This window comes from Lutjanus erythropterus, chromosome 2 (assembly GCF_056507025.1).
Source record: "Lutjanus erythropterus isolate fLutEry1 chromosome 2, fLutEry1.hap2, whole genome shotgun sequence".
In the NCBI taxonomy this organism is placed as follows: domain Eukaryota; kingdom Metazoa; phylum Chordata; class Actinopteri; order Lutjaniformes; family Lutjanidae; genus Lutjanus; species Lutjanus erythropterus.
Genome location: NC_139318.1, coordinates 26,566,768 through 26,583,206, shown reverse-complemented (window position 1 = coordinate 26,583,206; position 16,439 = coordinate 26,566,768). Strand labels below are relative to the sequence as shown.

Genomic DNA, 16,439 nt, shown 5'->3' with positions numbered 1-16,439 from the left:
CAGAAGAGTTTAAAAAGAGTCTGGTGTCACAGCAGGCTATGTTCACAAAAGCAAAATCACAAAGTGAAGCTGCAGTGAAAGCTGGTTTTATAGTGTCAGAAGAGATCAAATCAGTCAAATGAGCCTGGCTATTTACGGAGGGAGAGTTTTTGAAGCGCTGCATGATTAAAGTGTGCGACGTCTTGTGTCCAGACAAAAAGCAAGCATTTTCAAATGTAAGTCTCAACAGAAATACTGTTGCTGATCGGATATGTGAGCTTAAATATTCTGAGCTGGAATGGGTTTTTTTTACATTTCATATGAAGTAAATACAATAAATGTTAATCCTGCGAGTTAGACTGTGTTTTAAATTTTGGCCCCTTCTGTGATTGAGTTTGACACCCCTGATTTAAGATGACTGGGAAGCTCAGTGGAGGCTGCCTTATCGCACTGCATTGCCTCTTAAGTAGCCCAGAGTGGACAAACCAAACAGATAGGGCCTTTAGCCTTTTTTGTGTGACAAATCTGTCTGTAGTCCCAACTATTAAATTCTCTCTTTTCCCCTGAGACATTTCTCTCCCCCCCCCCCCCACTCTCTCTCTCTCTCTCTCTCTCTCTCTTTTGTTTTTTTGATTTGGCATCCACAGCTAGCTTAGAAGACCACTGTCAAAATTTAAAGGAAAAGGTGCTGAGCAGTAGTTACAGGCTATGACAAATTTTAGTGCTGCAGAGCTGCAGTTTCCAGGTTTCCAGGTGGAACCAAGTATGAATTGAACAAACAACAACCATGACATCTTTTCATGCATGCATTTAATAACTTTCTACACTTTTTTTTCTTTATAAAATATATACAGAATATTATGACAGAGGCCAACAAATATGCTAACCTCTCCACGTCATAAATATACACAAGTGATTCTCACCCACTCGCACATCCAAACATACCATCACCATTATCACAAGAAAACATTTCAGGCTGTGTTTCAGAGATGTTTTGCTTGATTCTCTTTCAGCTGTGGTTCATTTGATGTTGGAGTCCATTTTTTATCACAGACGCACACACATCAAGAGGATGCACTGCAGTATATTGCTGTCACAGGCATGAATTCTGAGATTAATGTCCAATTGATGCAAAAACAAAAAAAAAAAAAGAAAAAAGATAATTAGCTCATATCCATTCGATTATTTCCACTTTAAGACAGCCATTCAGAATCGGGAGGACATCAGGAAGAAGTACATCCAGAGCTGTGAACTTATTAACCCTGAGAGACAGAAGAGACTTCTGTCTTGCTGGTTGATACTGAGGTCTCATCTTCAACCATGCCACCCATTCCAACTGTGGAGAGCATGCAGTTACGGAACTGGAGAGGAGAAAACAGATAGTTAGATATCAAACAAGGTTGTTCATTTCTGACAAGAAGAAAGCCTTAAGTCAAGTTTAAGTTTAAGTTAATTTTAATAATTTCATTGTAAGTGAGCATTAGAAAACAATTCATTCACCCTTAGTTTCAATTTATTAATTGTTCAAAAAGGGTAACTTATTAGAAAGGCAGTCTTAGGTGCATATTTTCTGAAGTAGTGTAGTAACAAACTGACCTGTTTGTTCATCAATACGTAGATAATGGGATTGAACAATGCTGAGGATTTGGAGAAGAAGGCAGGGATGGCCATGGCTGTGGCTGAGAATGCAGCTCCCTTATTGAAGAAGATCCATGCAGCAAAGCTGGCATATGGCGTCCAAGCCACCAAGAATCCCAACACCATCAGTACGCACATGCGTGTCACTTCCCTCTCGGCCTTCTGGGTAGACTCTGACTCCTGCTGCTGGGCTGCTGCCTGAGAACAGAAGAAGAGCAGGAGGTAGTAAGACTTACAACAAGTCTAAACTTGAAGCACAGTTCTCTTCAGTCAGTTATAAAGTCAGAGGTCTTCCTTTGTTGCTTTAAAATAAATTAAATCAAGAGGTATGTTAACTGATTAGTCAATAAACATTTATTAGCATTTTTAACTGTATTTTGTTTTTCTTTTTTTCTTTTTCTGATTCACTATTTTCTTTTTAGGAAGAATGATTACACCATTAATTGATAAATAACTGGGTATTTTTTGTGATAACAATAACATAAATAGTAAGTTAATTAAACTGAAATAATAGTTATTTTACTGTTAAAAATATTTACTTTATAATAAATAGTTTACTAAGTACTAGTAATGATATAATATATAATATAAAAGCTATTTTTGTGTAATATAAATGGTAATTTATACTTTAGCTAATAGGAGATAATAACAATATATAATAACAATAATAACAATTCACCATTTACTGGATACCTATGGGTTGTGAGTAATAAAAAAAAAAGGACCAAATGTTAGTTGGTCTTCAAAAAATGGTAAACAGTTGCTTATTGAAAGCAGTTTTACAATTTGGATAAACTTTTTAACGCTATAATAATGTGAATAGTGCACTTTAAAGCTTTGCAAATAATAGATGATTTCACATTTTACACTGTCAAAGCTGTATCAAATATAACAATACTCTACAGTAGTAATATTAATAAATAAGACTTATACAGAGCTTTTTGTGTGCTCAAATACACATTACTGTACAAAAATGCCCACAAAATATTGTTAAAATGATTATTGGTATGTTAGGTATTAAATAAAAAGTACAGGATGTTAGAGGGAGGGGCCACTTATAATACCTCATAACCCCACATAGACTAGTATAGAACTGTTTATGGTTTAATCCAGTTAGGACAGTAAGACTTACAGCTTTGACTGTCAGCACAAGGCTGCCATAGGTGAAGAAGATGGTGAAGACTGGGAAGCAGAAGTGGCAGGTGAACATGTACATGACGTATGACTCATTGTTGAAGCCTGGGGCAAGAGTGTAGTAGTCAGGTCCACATGAACACTGCAGACCCTCAGGGATGTACCTGTGTGTGAGAACGGAGGAGAAATTCATTCAGTAATGTGCAATGAAGATAAGGAAACATGCTGTAGCGTTTTAGTGTGAAATTTCACATTACTGCACTTTCTCAATTAACTTTTTAAAATGATTTGTTCCCTGTAAACACACTTCCCCTCTTACTCTTGGAAACAAGAGAATTTTTCAGCTGTGCATTCACTTCATTTGAGCATCTTCTTTTATTCAGTACACATTCTAATTGTCAGATATGTATCATCACAATAGCTGCAGCCTGCCCGTTTCACCATTTGTAGAATTATGAATGAGGCAACAGCAGGAGATTTGAATGAGGCAAAGCATCCCTGATCTCACTTCTTTTTCCGCTTAGGCAAATCACTTTTCGACAGCACAAGCACTTCTTTGTAGAGCATTGGAGCACTACGTTTATCTAATGACAATCTGTTCAGGCTGTACACCAAAATGCTCCTGCTTGCTCTCCTGATGTAAATATCCAAGTGATACTTCTTACAGTGTGCAGTGCAATGGTAGAACTTAACTAGTTGCATTTACTGCACTACAACTACTCTCTGAAAGTACAATTTTGAAGAACAGTGCTTAATTTTATTTGAGCAGTGTAGTTTTAATATACTTGCCACAAAGTACTCATTACTGAAGTACTTTTTTCAATGGGTATTCTTACTACGTAAGGTTTTATTCAAGAAGCTTAAGTTTGTTTGTTTGTTTATACTGTCCTGATAAGAAATTAGAGGATTAGTGGCACAGGGCTTTAGCGGCTGCCTGTGCGAATTACAGATGTCTATTAGAAGTGGCCTAGTAGTAGAAGTCTATAAGATTTAGCGTGAGGGGCACTTGACCTTCCTGCTCATCCTATTTCAGCAATACACAGACAAAATAAAAGCATTAAGACATCCCCTAAAAAAGAAGACTGTGATGTCCTACATCCAGTCTATGGTTACTGGAGCGGCCCCTAGATTACTATATTGTTTGGAGAGGAGCAGAGGAGCAGAACAGAAAGCATCAATGGAAACATCACAAACTGGCATGAGATGTACACAGCCAAGACAGGAAGACTCTGCAGCGATTGTGATAAACTGCACAGCACCATTGGCATCCCTCTACCGATATCAGGGAGATGAGGTGCCTGTGCAGAGCCCAGAAGATACTGAACGATTATACACACCCATGCCACAGTTTGTTCACCATGCTGCCATCTGACAAGAGATACAGAACTATCCGCTCCCGTAGCTTCATCCCTCAGCCTACTGTTTAGACTGCTTAATTTGTCCTCAGCACACCACCATGTAAAATACTTTTATTTTTATATATTTTGTATATATATATATTTCACATTTTTCTTAATGAGTAGCAAAAAAGGAGCTACATCTTAATCTCACTGTACAACTTTGTGTTATATCATGATAAATAAGTCTACATTGTAACGGTTTTTGGTTGCTGTAATTGTTCTTCCAAGGAACAATGTACCTTGGAGGAACGGTCACAGTAACTGTTCAAACAATTATAATTAATTAGTATTTAATTACAATGAATAAGTACAATATTTATTGTACTTCTGGTCATGTGAGTGCTGTTGTGAAGCTATTCTTCTATGTTTAGTTTTCCTTAATGTTTCCATTTAAGTGTTGGCTCAGATGTTTTAATTACCTGGACCATCCAGCCAGTGGTGGTGCGGCACAAGCCATAGCCATGATCCAGGTGAAAACAACTCCAACTCCTGCATGAGTTCCAGTGAACTTGAAGCTTCCCATTGGTTTGCAGACGACAATGTATCTCTCAACAGCCAGGACGACCAGGGACCAGAGGGCAACCTGACCTGTGAGAAAGGGAAGGAATAAGAGGTGGATATTTCAGGCATATTTTCAGGATTCTTTACAGCAGTAAAATATCAGAAGTATTTTTCTTTTTTGATATAAGAAACAAAAGGCAAAATTTCCTGTATCCTACCTCCCAGAGTAGCCATGAATCCCTCAACGGCACAACCCATTGGTCCAAAAATAAAGTAGCCATTAATAGCGGTTATGAAGGTGATGGTGAATCCGAAGCAGACCATGATGAGTCCAGCGACGGCCAGGTTGACCAGGATGAAGTTGAGAGGTTGCCGGAGTTTCTTGTTCTGGGCTGTGACCACCAGTGTCAGGAAGTTGATGGGGAATCCAGTGCAGATCAGGAAGAACATGTACAAGGCAAGCAGTTTGAATTGTATTGGATCTCCAAGGTAGTACTGTGGATACTCGAAAGGACTCCTGACAAGCCCCGTCCTGTTGTTCATGGGGATGTAGAAGTTCTTGCCTTCTGTGCCGTTCTCCATCCTCATCGTATGAATGAGACTAGCGAGAGTGTGTGGTTTGACCAGTGCAGTGCTGAACCCCTCCGCAGCTGATGAGAGGTCTAGGTGTTAGCTTTATACTGGTCAAAAAGTGGATTAGAGGAGGATTGTAAATAAGTCTATCCTGTAATCCTCAGTAATTAATGTTAACACCGGATAATCATCAGCTCAGTCCCTCTCTCTTCATTTTGTCTTTTTGATTTTCTTTTTCCATTTTTAAATTCACTGCAGGTTAGCTTGAGATTGAAAGTCTTGAACCTCTCTGGAGATAATATTATCTTTAAAGTGACTGTAATTAGATTTGATTATATTCTTTTATGTTTAAATTGTAATGAAGTTTTCTCAACAGCTCTTTTTGTATATTTTTCAGACATCCTGTATTTTGTTTTAGACATTTATTTCTGAACAAATAAATTCTATTTCACTCATTTTTAAAAAAGTATTTCAATAGTATATTATTGATATGCTTTAATGCTTTTCTTTTTACCCTATCATCTTCATTATTCAGTCATCAATACTGTAACTGAAGTGAGAAGATGAAACCTTTTTGTTCTTTTTATGTTTATTTCTAAATCCAGGTAGACAAAATATATTACAAAATAATAGAAAACAATACTTCAATTGAAATTAGTAACACATCCAGGCTTTTTGTTTTTACTATAAATTGGAATATAAATATAAATAAGCCATGCACAAGTTCTTCAATGCATACATGTGTCTAACACAACATTTAATAATCCAGTTACTGTAGATGAATTTCATCAACATATGAAATATATGATAATATAGGGAAAACAGGGTAAAAGTGAAAGTAAAAGTAAATAAGTGGGTGTACAGATTAACTAGTACTTATACCAATACTACTACTACTATTAATAATAACAACAATAACAGTAGTGTACATGTGGATATGAACAGTCTATAATCTCTGGTAAAATATCAGTGTGAATGAATGTGTGTCCATGTGTAAGTATGCCAGAGTCCATGCAGGATACAGTCACAGGTAAGTAACAGACAGTGCACAAGGTCACAAGGTCTCCTGTCAGATGCTATTTGTGTTTAAACAATACAGAACAGGAATGACAGGACAGGTCATGATCACTCCTTTTTTTAAGCTTTATCTTTTATTTTAATGGTGAAATGCTGTGTTGAAGTGTTTAATATGATTATGAACCATATGTATTGCTGTCATTCCCAGGTTGTGCTTTACAAGAGGATAAGCAGTAATTCCTCCTGCATCTTTTCACCTCTTGTTCCCACCTTATAATCACCACCACCACGACCAGTGAACAACTGGTCCAACATATGCAGTTTAAAACACTGAATGGCAGCAGTGAGTAGCTGTTGGCTTTCATGCTTTTAAGTCATATGCCACGGTACATTTGGAGGATTGCCAGAAACACTTCCTCCCCTTCAGGTATCTGTAATGTAGATGTGGGTTTAGTTTAGACTCTGCAGGTCACCTGACCTCTGTGTCAGTAGCATGTTTGGACTGCAGGAGGAAACTTTACCACAATCTTTTCTTAACAGGCCTTCTCTGAGGGCACTGATAAATAAGCAGCTAACATTAAATGTAGATTTGAGGTCCTGATGTTTTGAGTTCTTGTTTAGTTGTTTGTTTGTTGTAATGGATAGTTGTTTTTCTTGTTGTATGACTTTAAACTGTAAGATGAATGGATGTGATAATATTATCAGAATATTGCAGAAAAGAAACTTCCACACGGACTGTGACAATATCTGCCGTGATTGATTGTTTTATTTTACCATTTTGATTTTATTTTAGGACTGCTACTGCTACTATACTGTTTTTGTTTTGTAAATGTACACACATAATTCAGACATTCATTGTGAAAAACAATTCATTAGAATTTTTTGTTATGGCTAGCTAATTTTAAAGAAGGTAAGGAAAAGCTCTTTAAGTTATAAGGGAAAAAACAATACAGATAAATGCTGTACACACACATTATAATTTAATAAAGGACAGTTGATCATTTTTCTTTGTTTTCTAACATCACAATAAATATTGTGAAGGTTTTATTGCAGTATTACTGTACCTTGAGTACATATCTAGTTATTTGTTAACTTGAGTTCTTCATGTTTTGCATTTTTTGTTTGTTTTAATTGCCAAGTGTTTATGATTTTCTTCCGTTCCTCTTTATTGATTGATTGTGTCTGCTCTTTTTTCTTTTTTGATTCTGTAGAGTACTTTGAGCTAAATTTCATCTGTGAAATGTGCTATATAAATAAAGCTTCTTACTCTTATAAACCATGTACCTGCATGCATCCAAATGTGTCTGCCAGTTTGTACTTTTTGATGAATCACAGTTCAATCAGGAGAGATGAGCAAATGAAGAAGTGAAGCTACATTGCGCTCACCCATTTATCCATCCATGATCCACTTAACTTGTTGAGAGTATTGGGCTGAGGTCTATTTTAGCTCAAAAGTAGACAAGAGGTGGAGTGCAGTGCTGACAGATCGTTGGTCTATAACAGGGATTAAAAATCCATATAGACAACTACACACACACACACACACACACACACACACACACACACACACACACACACACACACACACACACACACAGTCACACATTGCAGGAAAAGTAGAGTCAGAGTTCACCTGACCTGCATGTTTTTAGACTGTGGGATCTGCTGCCATAACATAGATTTATGTTTCCTGTGTGCTCATGTAAATCTTTTGCCAAAATAAGTGCTCCACATAAATGCAGGGACAATAATAACTACATAATATAGAGTCACATAAAGGACTAAACATGCTATCAATCAGACTTAATCAGCCTTTATTTGTAACAAAAATAACAATAATGAATCACTTTGTAATTAAAAGCACTTATGGTAACATCACATAAAAAGAGAAACTGAAAAAGACTTTGTTTCTAAAAAATATCAACACTCTGTGCCGACCTCAGGTCTTCAGGCAGATTGTTCTGTAGACGTGGACAGGAGTTTTAAAGGATGCCCACTGTGAGTTTGTGTTGTGACCTGAGGGATAATTATAAGGACACCGCCAGAAGACCTGAAAGTGTTGGAAGCTTTATAGGCTAAGAGCAAATCTGATTAATCGGTGGGACTGAGACCATGAAGAAGTAATTGTAATTATTATAGGTGTATCTTTTTTTCGGGGAGACCAGAAAGTAGACCATTGCAGTTGTCAACTTCAAGGTTTTTCAGCATTAAAAAATGAAGTTTGTTACATGTACACATTTTAATGAGTAATGATTTAGCTGCTTGCATTGATTCTGACCTATATATACCAGGATGGTGGCATTAACTAATACCTGGAGGAATCATGATTGAGGAAATCGAAGTGTTAGAAGACCTGCCTACAGCCTGTGTAACCCTCAACACAACACACAATCTCAGCTACTCAAAAGAAATGAAAAAGACTCTCAAGTGCTTCAAAAGATATTCCTTGAGCTGATGTCTGAATTTATTTATTTATTTATTTATTTATTTATCTGTTCATTCATTTATTTATTTACTTTTATTCATTTATTTTTTAAAATATTAATCTGTTAATTTTTGGCACAGATTATGGTATAAAATTGGTGGACATAAATTGATCATTGTTTTAAAATGAACAGTTTGATCATAAAACTGTTATGTGTAATTCATTCTGACAGAAATGAAATAAGCTACTAATACTCAAATAAATTAAGGTAACACTTTGCAGGGACATTTCTGAGTAGACTGAAAGTAAAATAAATAAGTTAGAATAAGTAATCTGACCACTTAATAGCACCAGTTGATCCAACTTAATTAAGCTTGCAGAGGACGAAGCAAATCATGTTGGTTGTACAAACTAATTGAGTTGGTCTAACTATAAAAGTCTCAAGGAATTTACTCAATTATATCTGAGTTGGATTTACTTAAAATCAGCTATGCAAATTGTTACCTTAATTTTTTTTAAACTGAGCCAGTGTATTCTTTTTTAGAGTGTACCTTTTAAACTAATGGAGCTATAGCGAAGGCTCAGTTGGGAAGACTATTCTTTTGTCTGTTTAGGTCTGTAGTTTATTTCTTTTAACATAATTTCCTTACTGTTACTGTCTGGGACTAACTGTGATATCAGCTCTTCCATTAGCTAGTGACTTCTAACTAACGGCACAGCGAAAGACCTTCATTGTTAGCTTATTTTCTTGCTGTTGTCTTTTTAAATAGGTTTCTCTCCTCTCCTCTCCTCTCCTGTCCTCTCCTCTCCTCTCCTCTCCTCTCCTCTCCTCTCCTCTCCTCTCGTCTCTTCTGTCTCTGTCCGTAGTTGTTCATGCTGCTGGTATCCACCATATCACCAGCCAGCCTTTGAAGAGTCATCAGCTACCGTCACCATCAGCATTTGGACTCCATGGGGGGATTTATCTTATCGCTTCTCAGGGCAGATGCCTCTCCGTTGCAAAATCTCCTTGTAGAGTCTAAGCACTAAAGACTCTGATGCTCAACAAGCATCTTTAGTCCTCTTCTGGCTGTACACACCGCACAAGTAATGCCCATGGTAATTACTGTCTGTTACAATAGACCTACAATGGTCTCTGATTGGGTGGCAGATCCCACAGTCCAAAGACATGCAGGTCAAGTGAATTAGTGACTTTAAGTTGAGTGTGTGACTGTGTGTGAGTATATATGGTCTGTCTATATTTGTCAGCCCTTTGATGGACTGATGACTGTCAACATTGCATGCTATCTCTTGCCCACTCAGAGAGCCAATCAGCTTCAGACGATTCTCTGCACAGGACAAACAAATCATGGATGACAGACGGATAAGCACAATGTAGCTTCACTTTTTCACACACTGGACTCACCTGACTTAACAGTGATTTATCAGAAATGAAAAGAAACAAACAGATTTGTATGCATGCATTTATTCACCTACATTTACAGTGTCATAAGTATTTATAAAATATATACAATTGGACAAGAGAACAAATTCTGGCCCTTGAAAAAATAATAATAATTCAGTATTGCAGAACAAAACAAGTGCTGGTGCATTTTTGTAAATATCATGATGTTGATGATCGTAAAGCACATTCTGTTGAAGGGCTGTGAGAAGTTTGGATGTTTACTTAATTTCAACAGCAGCACTACCTGGTCCTGATCATGGTAAGAAAAGTGGTGCTTTTTCATGCTGTGCAAGCTTCACATACTGTACCTGGTGTCAGATTTTACAGTACAGTATGTAAAAGGGTTTTTTTTCCTGTTGACTTGGGACCTGCAGCATTTCTTACTAAATAGAACCAAATAATATGTTGTCTGTATATACTTGTCATTAGTCCATGTGAAAAATCCATTAGAGTTGTTGAAGTTCGTCTGTGTTTAGGAGACAGAGGACACTTCTGTCTTGCTGGTTGAGACTGAAGTCTCATCCTCCACCATACCACCCATTCCAATAGTGGTGAGCATGCAGTTACGGAACTGAAAACAGAGAACATTGTAGGATTAGAAAATGAGGAATCATTAGTCATTGAGCTGAAACTAAAACTAAATTTCAACACTAACATTTCTTTAGCAAAGTAATAAAATAAAATAAAATATAGTATTGTAGTTGTAATCACCTATAAGGACATTCCAAGTGTGTAAAATATTTCTACATGTAACTACTGTACAAACAATTACAGAATAAAACAGCTGTTATTATATAAATGGTGTCTCCATGTTTTTTATTGGTTATATTTTAGTTATGTTTAGATGGGACTTTGCAAGTCTTTATTAGTGTATTTGTGAAATGTAATTCTTCCTGTGAAGTAAATCAAGTTCTATAATTATATCTATAATAGCTAACTTATGTATTTAAACATGGCACAAGTTCCCATGTGAAATTTATTGACACAAGCACTCATGGGTGCACCAATAAATTGTATTTAAGGGAGGTACAATGAGTACTTTGTTTCATGTTTACATTGGTGTCTTCAATTGGTCCAGCACCTGCTTCACACTGTATTTGGGTTAGGGTTAGGTTGGTTGATATTTATGTATATAGAAATATCTCCACTCTTTGTGACAACTGACATCAGCTTACATCTATTTACCACTGTGTTATTGTTTCTATACGGGATTTAAAGGGGAGTGTTACCACATTGGTTAAACCATACCTGTTTGTTCATCAATACGTAAATAACAGGATTGAACAACGCTGAGCTCTTTGAGAAGAAGGCGGGAACAGCCATTGCTACAGCTGAGAATGCAGCTCCCTTGTTGAAGAAAATCCATGCAGCAAAACTGGCATATGGAGTCCAAGCCACGAGGAAGCCCAACACCATCAGGATGCACATACGTGTCACTTCCTTCTCAGCTTTTTGGGTGGATACAGAGTCCTGCTGCTGGGCTGCAGCCTGAAAATTAGTTCAACATCAGTTATCAGCACATTTAATAGCACAACGGGATCAAGATGTTAGTCAGGTTATGAAAGCCAAGCATGATGGATGCTTTCTTCATATAAGTTCATTCATAAGTTTATTCATATAAATATCATTAAATTTACAGAAGGACATCTAATGGTCTGTAATTCTGGGCATGTGCTGTGTGTTGTAAATATTCTCTGATATTGATATTCTTAAAAATCTCCAATCACATTGAAAAACAATCTCATTAGATTACAGTAAATGTTTCTTACCGCCTTCACGGTGCACACTAAGTTTCCATAAGTGAAGAAGATGGTGAAGACAGGAACACAGAAGTGGCAGCTGAACATGTACATGACAAATGATTCGTTGTTGTAGCCCGGGGCCAGTGTGTAGTAGTCAGGTCCGCAGGAAACCTGAATACCCTCAGGGATGTACCTGGGAATAAAATGCGGACATATGATGTGGGATGCATGAATATAAAATACTGACATAATGTATTATAACCTTTCTCTGTCCAACAGGAAAGATTATGAAAATTTTGCATATCAGTTTCAGATCTGGAGAAGCAATTGTATCACCAGAGGGAAGTCTAGCAGGACAAGCAACATGAGCAGTCACATAACCAGACAAGTTGTAAACAAACATCCAGCTTACGATGATCACTTTAAAATTCCGACAAGGAGTTTTTAAATGGTTATGAAACAAGCCTGTGTTTATATATTCCCAGTCTACATTACAGTGTGTGGTACATTTTACAATTTAAGAGGACGCAGGAGAAGATTTTTATTCAGGTGATTTATTTTTGAAAGGAGGGATCATTCTGAGATGCATTCCTAGAAATGCATTGCCAGCAAAACCATTGGTACAGTGTGCCTGGCGTATGGTGCGCCTCTCTTGTGCCATGCATTGTGTTTGTCAAGCGATTCTTAGACACATATAAAACATAAAATACTCTTAATTTTTCAGTGCAAAGTGTGGAGTCACACTGCTTGGTAATGTCCTGGTTGTCAATCAAATCAAGCAGGATTCACTACTTTACCACTTCCTTCCTGTTTTGATGCTGGTCAATGTGATCTAGCTAGCTAGTTAGCAGTTGGACTGTGAGAGAGTTAAGGAGAATGTGAGAGGAGAAAAGGGGAAGTTACAGCTCATGTCTTTATATTTTTATTTCGGTGGTGCAGTGGTTAGCACTGCCACCTCACAGCAAGAAGGTCCTGAGTTCGATCCCCCAGCTGGTAGAGGCAGGGCCTTTCTGTGTGGAGTTTGCATGTTCTCCCCGTGTCTGCATGGGTTCTCTCCAGGTTCTCCAGCTTCCTCCCACAGTCCAAAGACATGCATGCGAGGTTAATTGGTGATTCTAAATTGCCCGTAGGTGTGCACACCACAGGTGCAGCAGCTTTTTTCCCCCAGGTGCTTTGTCATTTTTCAGCCACACCTGTAGTGATGCATCTTTGTTTGACTGGTCCCTAAAACGCCTATCAAACAAACACCTCCAATGCCACACACAAGCAGGGCAAGCCTCTGGCACCAAATTTTAAGAACAATGTTGCTAAGTAAGAGTGTGAATTCAGGTGTGGGAAGTGCTCCAGTGAGGAACTTCATTTTCCATTCTACTACCACTGATGCACAGGACTGGGACACGGGATCCATTCTGGGGAACTAACTCGTTACCTTGACCAGCCAACGAGGGGAGGGACAGCACAGGAGCAGGCCATGATCCAGGTGAATGCACAACCTGCTGACGCGTGGGTGGCTGTAAATTTGAAACTGCCCATGGGTTTGCAGACCACGATGTATCTCTCAATAGCCAGGACAACAAGAGACCACAATGACACTTGACCTGTTGATCAAAACAAGACAGAAGTTGTAGTGAGAACCTTCAAATCTTGCCATCTGTCGCATCAGCTTAGAGTTCAGTCTTACATCTTTGAAAAAATCTGACAGAACAATATTTATGTGACAAGTCATGAGATTTATGCTACTAGATCTATATATTTGAGAATGGTAAGAAAACATCCATTTTTCTAAAGTTTACCTCCAATTGTAGCCATGAATCCTTCAATAGCACAGCCCAAGGGTCCCAAGGAGAAATAGCCCATCAGGGAAGTGTAAAAGGTGACTGTGAATCCAAATAGGACCATGATCAGTCCAGCCACTGCCAAGTTGACCAAGATGAAGTTGAGAGGTTGCCGAAGTTTCTTGTTCTGAGCTGTGACCACCAGTGTCAAAAAGTTGATAGGGAAGCCAGTGCAGATCAGGAAAAACATGTAGAGAGCCAGCAGCTTGAACATCCATGGATCTGCCAAATAATACTGCTGGTATTCAAAAGGACTCCTCACAAGCCCCGTCCTGTTGTTCATTGGGATGTAGAAGTTCTTGCCCTCCGTGCCGTTCTCCATCTTTCCAAGTTTAGGGTTTGGACTGGCAGAGTATAACGAGCTTGGAGCAAAGTCAATGGAGCCAAGATTCTGCTCTCTAACTTGTTACGTGTGATAGTCCAGCTATGGTTATATAGCCCCCCAGGGGCAGACTCACAATGGATCAAGATGAGCAAAGAGGATCTGCATGAGAATTCAACGTATTATCTGCCCGAGCAGAATAATCACTTGTTGACCAACAGACGCGGGTCACTGTCAGGTGGAGGATGGAGGTCATTTGAAACAGACTTTCTTGTCTCTTTTCCTGTTACAGGCATTTTTACTGCCCGTTATTGTCATTTTCAACATGACAAGAACATTTTGGTCATGAACAGGTCGAACACAGCTTCCTGTATATCTATCTATCTTTACTTCTACTTACTTAAAGTAGAAAATGTTCTGTGAAGTAGCTGATTGAACTGTACTTCAAACATGAAGTGTCTACACAATTTACAGTAAACTGAACGAAGCACATTTAACTGAACAAAATGTGTTTATGACCTTAACACCATTAAAGCAAGACTCTGACTGAAACATATAATTTGATTAGCCCACTATCCATTTAGTTTAGAACTCAACTAGCAATTTCTTAATAGGATTTCAGAGTTCACGTCAGTTTCTATGGTAAAGCTGTGCTACAGTTGCACTAGTACTGTAGCTGAGGACAAACCGGTTGATATGCTTCACATTTTAAGTGTTTTTTTGCTTACTAGTAGATATTATAGAGCTACCTCTTGAAACGTCAGCATTTAAATATATAAATTAAAAAGACATAAAGAAGACTGTTTTTGAGTTGTTGTCTCATTGTTGTGAATGTGACATCTCATTGCCTTGAGGGAATGTTTTCAAAGAACATGACCTGATAAGAATTTCAAGTGTCACTGTGGCCTCACAAAACATGTTTTTGGCCATAACTCAAGAATCCATAAGCTAATTATATGTCAAATAGGATAAAATGATGAAGTGAGAACATTTTATATCCAAATGGTAAAAATCTGTCTTTAAGTAAAGACAGCATGTTTTTCACTCGAAATTATTCACTGGAATCATAAATTTCAATTGTGACAACTTTCATTTCCCCATAAATATGCTTAATATCTTTTATTAAATTCCTTCAAAGTCATCATTACATACACTACTGGTCAAAAGTTTTAGAACACCCCAGTTTTTCCAGTTTTTATTGAGAATTATGCAGTTTAATGTCTTATTGTACTCTGAAATGAAAGCATAGAACAAATAAACAATTGAAGCAATTGGCGCTGCAGAATGCTGTGGTAGTCGTTTTGGTTCAGGGTGCCTCTCGCTCTGTACAAGTCACTGACCCTGGATCCAGCGAAACAGCTCCAGACCATCACGCTCCCTCCTCCATGTTTGACAGTTGATGTCACACACTGAGGAACCATCCTTTTACCTGCTCGACAGCGTACAAAAATCCTGTGTGACCTTCTTTCAGTCTTCAGTAGTCCATTGGCAGTGTTTCACGGCCCAGGCAAGCCTCTTTTTCTTATTCTGATGCCTTAGCAATGGCTTTCTTGCTGCAACTCAACCTGTCAAACCTACAACTCGAGGTCTTCTCTTCACAGTTGAAACTGAAACTTGCTTACTACGACCACTATTAAGCTGTGCTTGAAGCTGTTGTCCTGTGAGCCACCTATCAAACAAGCTGTTGACTTGGCTTGTGATTCTGTTGGGGCTTTGGGTCCGCCAGACCTCTTCCTGTCAGTTTCCCCCAGTTTCTGAGTGCCTTTTGATGGTGAAGGAAACTGTACTCACTGACACCTTGACTTTCTTCGCTATTTCTCTGTAGGAAAGACCTACATTTTTAAGTGTTGGTCTGTCTCTCTTCCCTTGTTAATTGCTTTTTTTCTCACCATTTTTATAGCAACACACTACTTTCTGCAGTACAATACTGTTCAAATAATGCTCATGAGTGTATGGTACCATAGTGTGTTCCAGCACTACTTTTATGCAGACAGAGGGGGTTGTAAGGAATCAAGAAAAGATATGATGATATAACAAAGAGATTATGTTACATATCATCTGCATAATGTTGAACATAAACCTGGTATTAAAAAATCGCAGCCATGTAAGACAGTAAAAGTAAGAAATAACATTCAGTCCTCTCAAAAGATCACTGGCCACTCACGAGTGCAGTTTCTGCGTTGAAGAAAGGAGGATTAGTTAAAGATTTGGTTTGAGCAAACCAGCTCCCAATAATGCTTGACCTGCTGATGACCTTGCAAGGGGGAGGGGCTGCTCATGTTGAAATGACAATCCAAAAATCAGCTTCATGTCACTGAATTTTTAAACAAATAATAACAAAGCAGACAAATGAAAAAAAATAGTTTTGGGACAATAGTGCCATGTTTACCAACAAATCTGAATAATCATCATGTATCAATACTATAAAT

General features: G+C 37.9%; 2 protein-coding genes across 2 annotated transcripts; both read right to left on the bottom strand.

The window, feature by feature from the left end:
* Positions 1 to 772: 772 nt before the first annotated feature.
* On the bottom strand, positions 773 to 5,315 carry LOC146331776 (green-sensitive opsin-like). Its single transcript, XM_084735333.1, has 5 exons — positions 4,871 to 5,315; positions 4,571 to 4,739; positions 2,750 to 2,915; positions 1,576 to 1,815; positions 773 to 1,340 (listed from the first exon to the last, which is right to left on the bottom strand). The coding sequence occupies exons 1-5, from the start codon at positions 5,238 to 5,240 to the stop codon at positions 1,236 to 1,238; spliced, it is 1,050 nt and encodes a 349-aa protein (XP_084591459.1). The 5' UTR covers positions 5,241 to 5,315; the 3' UTR covers positions 773 to 1,235.
* Positions 5,316 to 10,116: 4,801 nt separating this feature from the next.
* LOC146331775 (green-sensitive opsin) lies at positions 10,117 to 14,108 on the bottom strand. Its single transcript, XM_084735342.1, has 5 exons — positions 13,647 to 14,108; positions 13,283 to 13,451; positions 11,881 to 12,046; positions 11,360 to 11,599; positions 10,117 to 10,682 (listed from the first exon to the last, which is right to left on the bottom strand). The coding sequence occupies exons 1-5, from the start codon at positions 14,008 to 14,010 to the stop codon at positions 10,584 to 10,586; spliced, it is 1,038 nt and encodes a 345-aa protein (XP_084591468.1). The 5' UTR covers positions 14,011 to 14,108; the 3' UTR covers positions 10,117 to 10,583.
* Between the last annotated feature and the right edge of the window lie 2,331 nt (positions 14,109 to 16,439).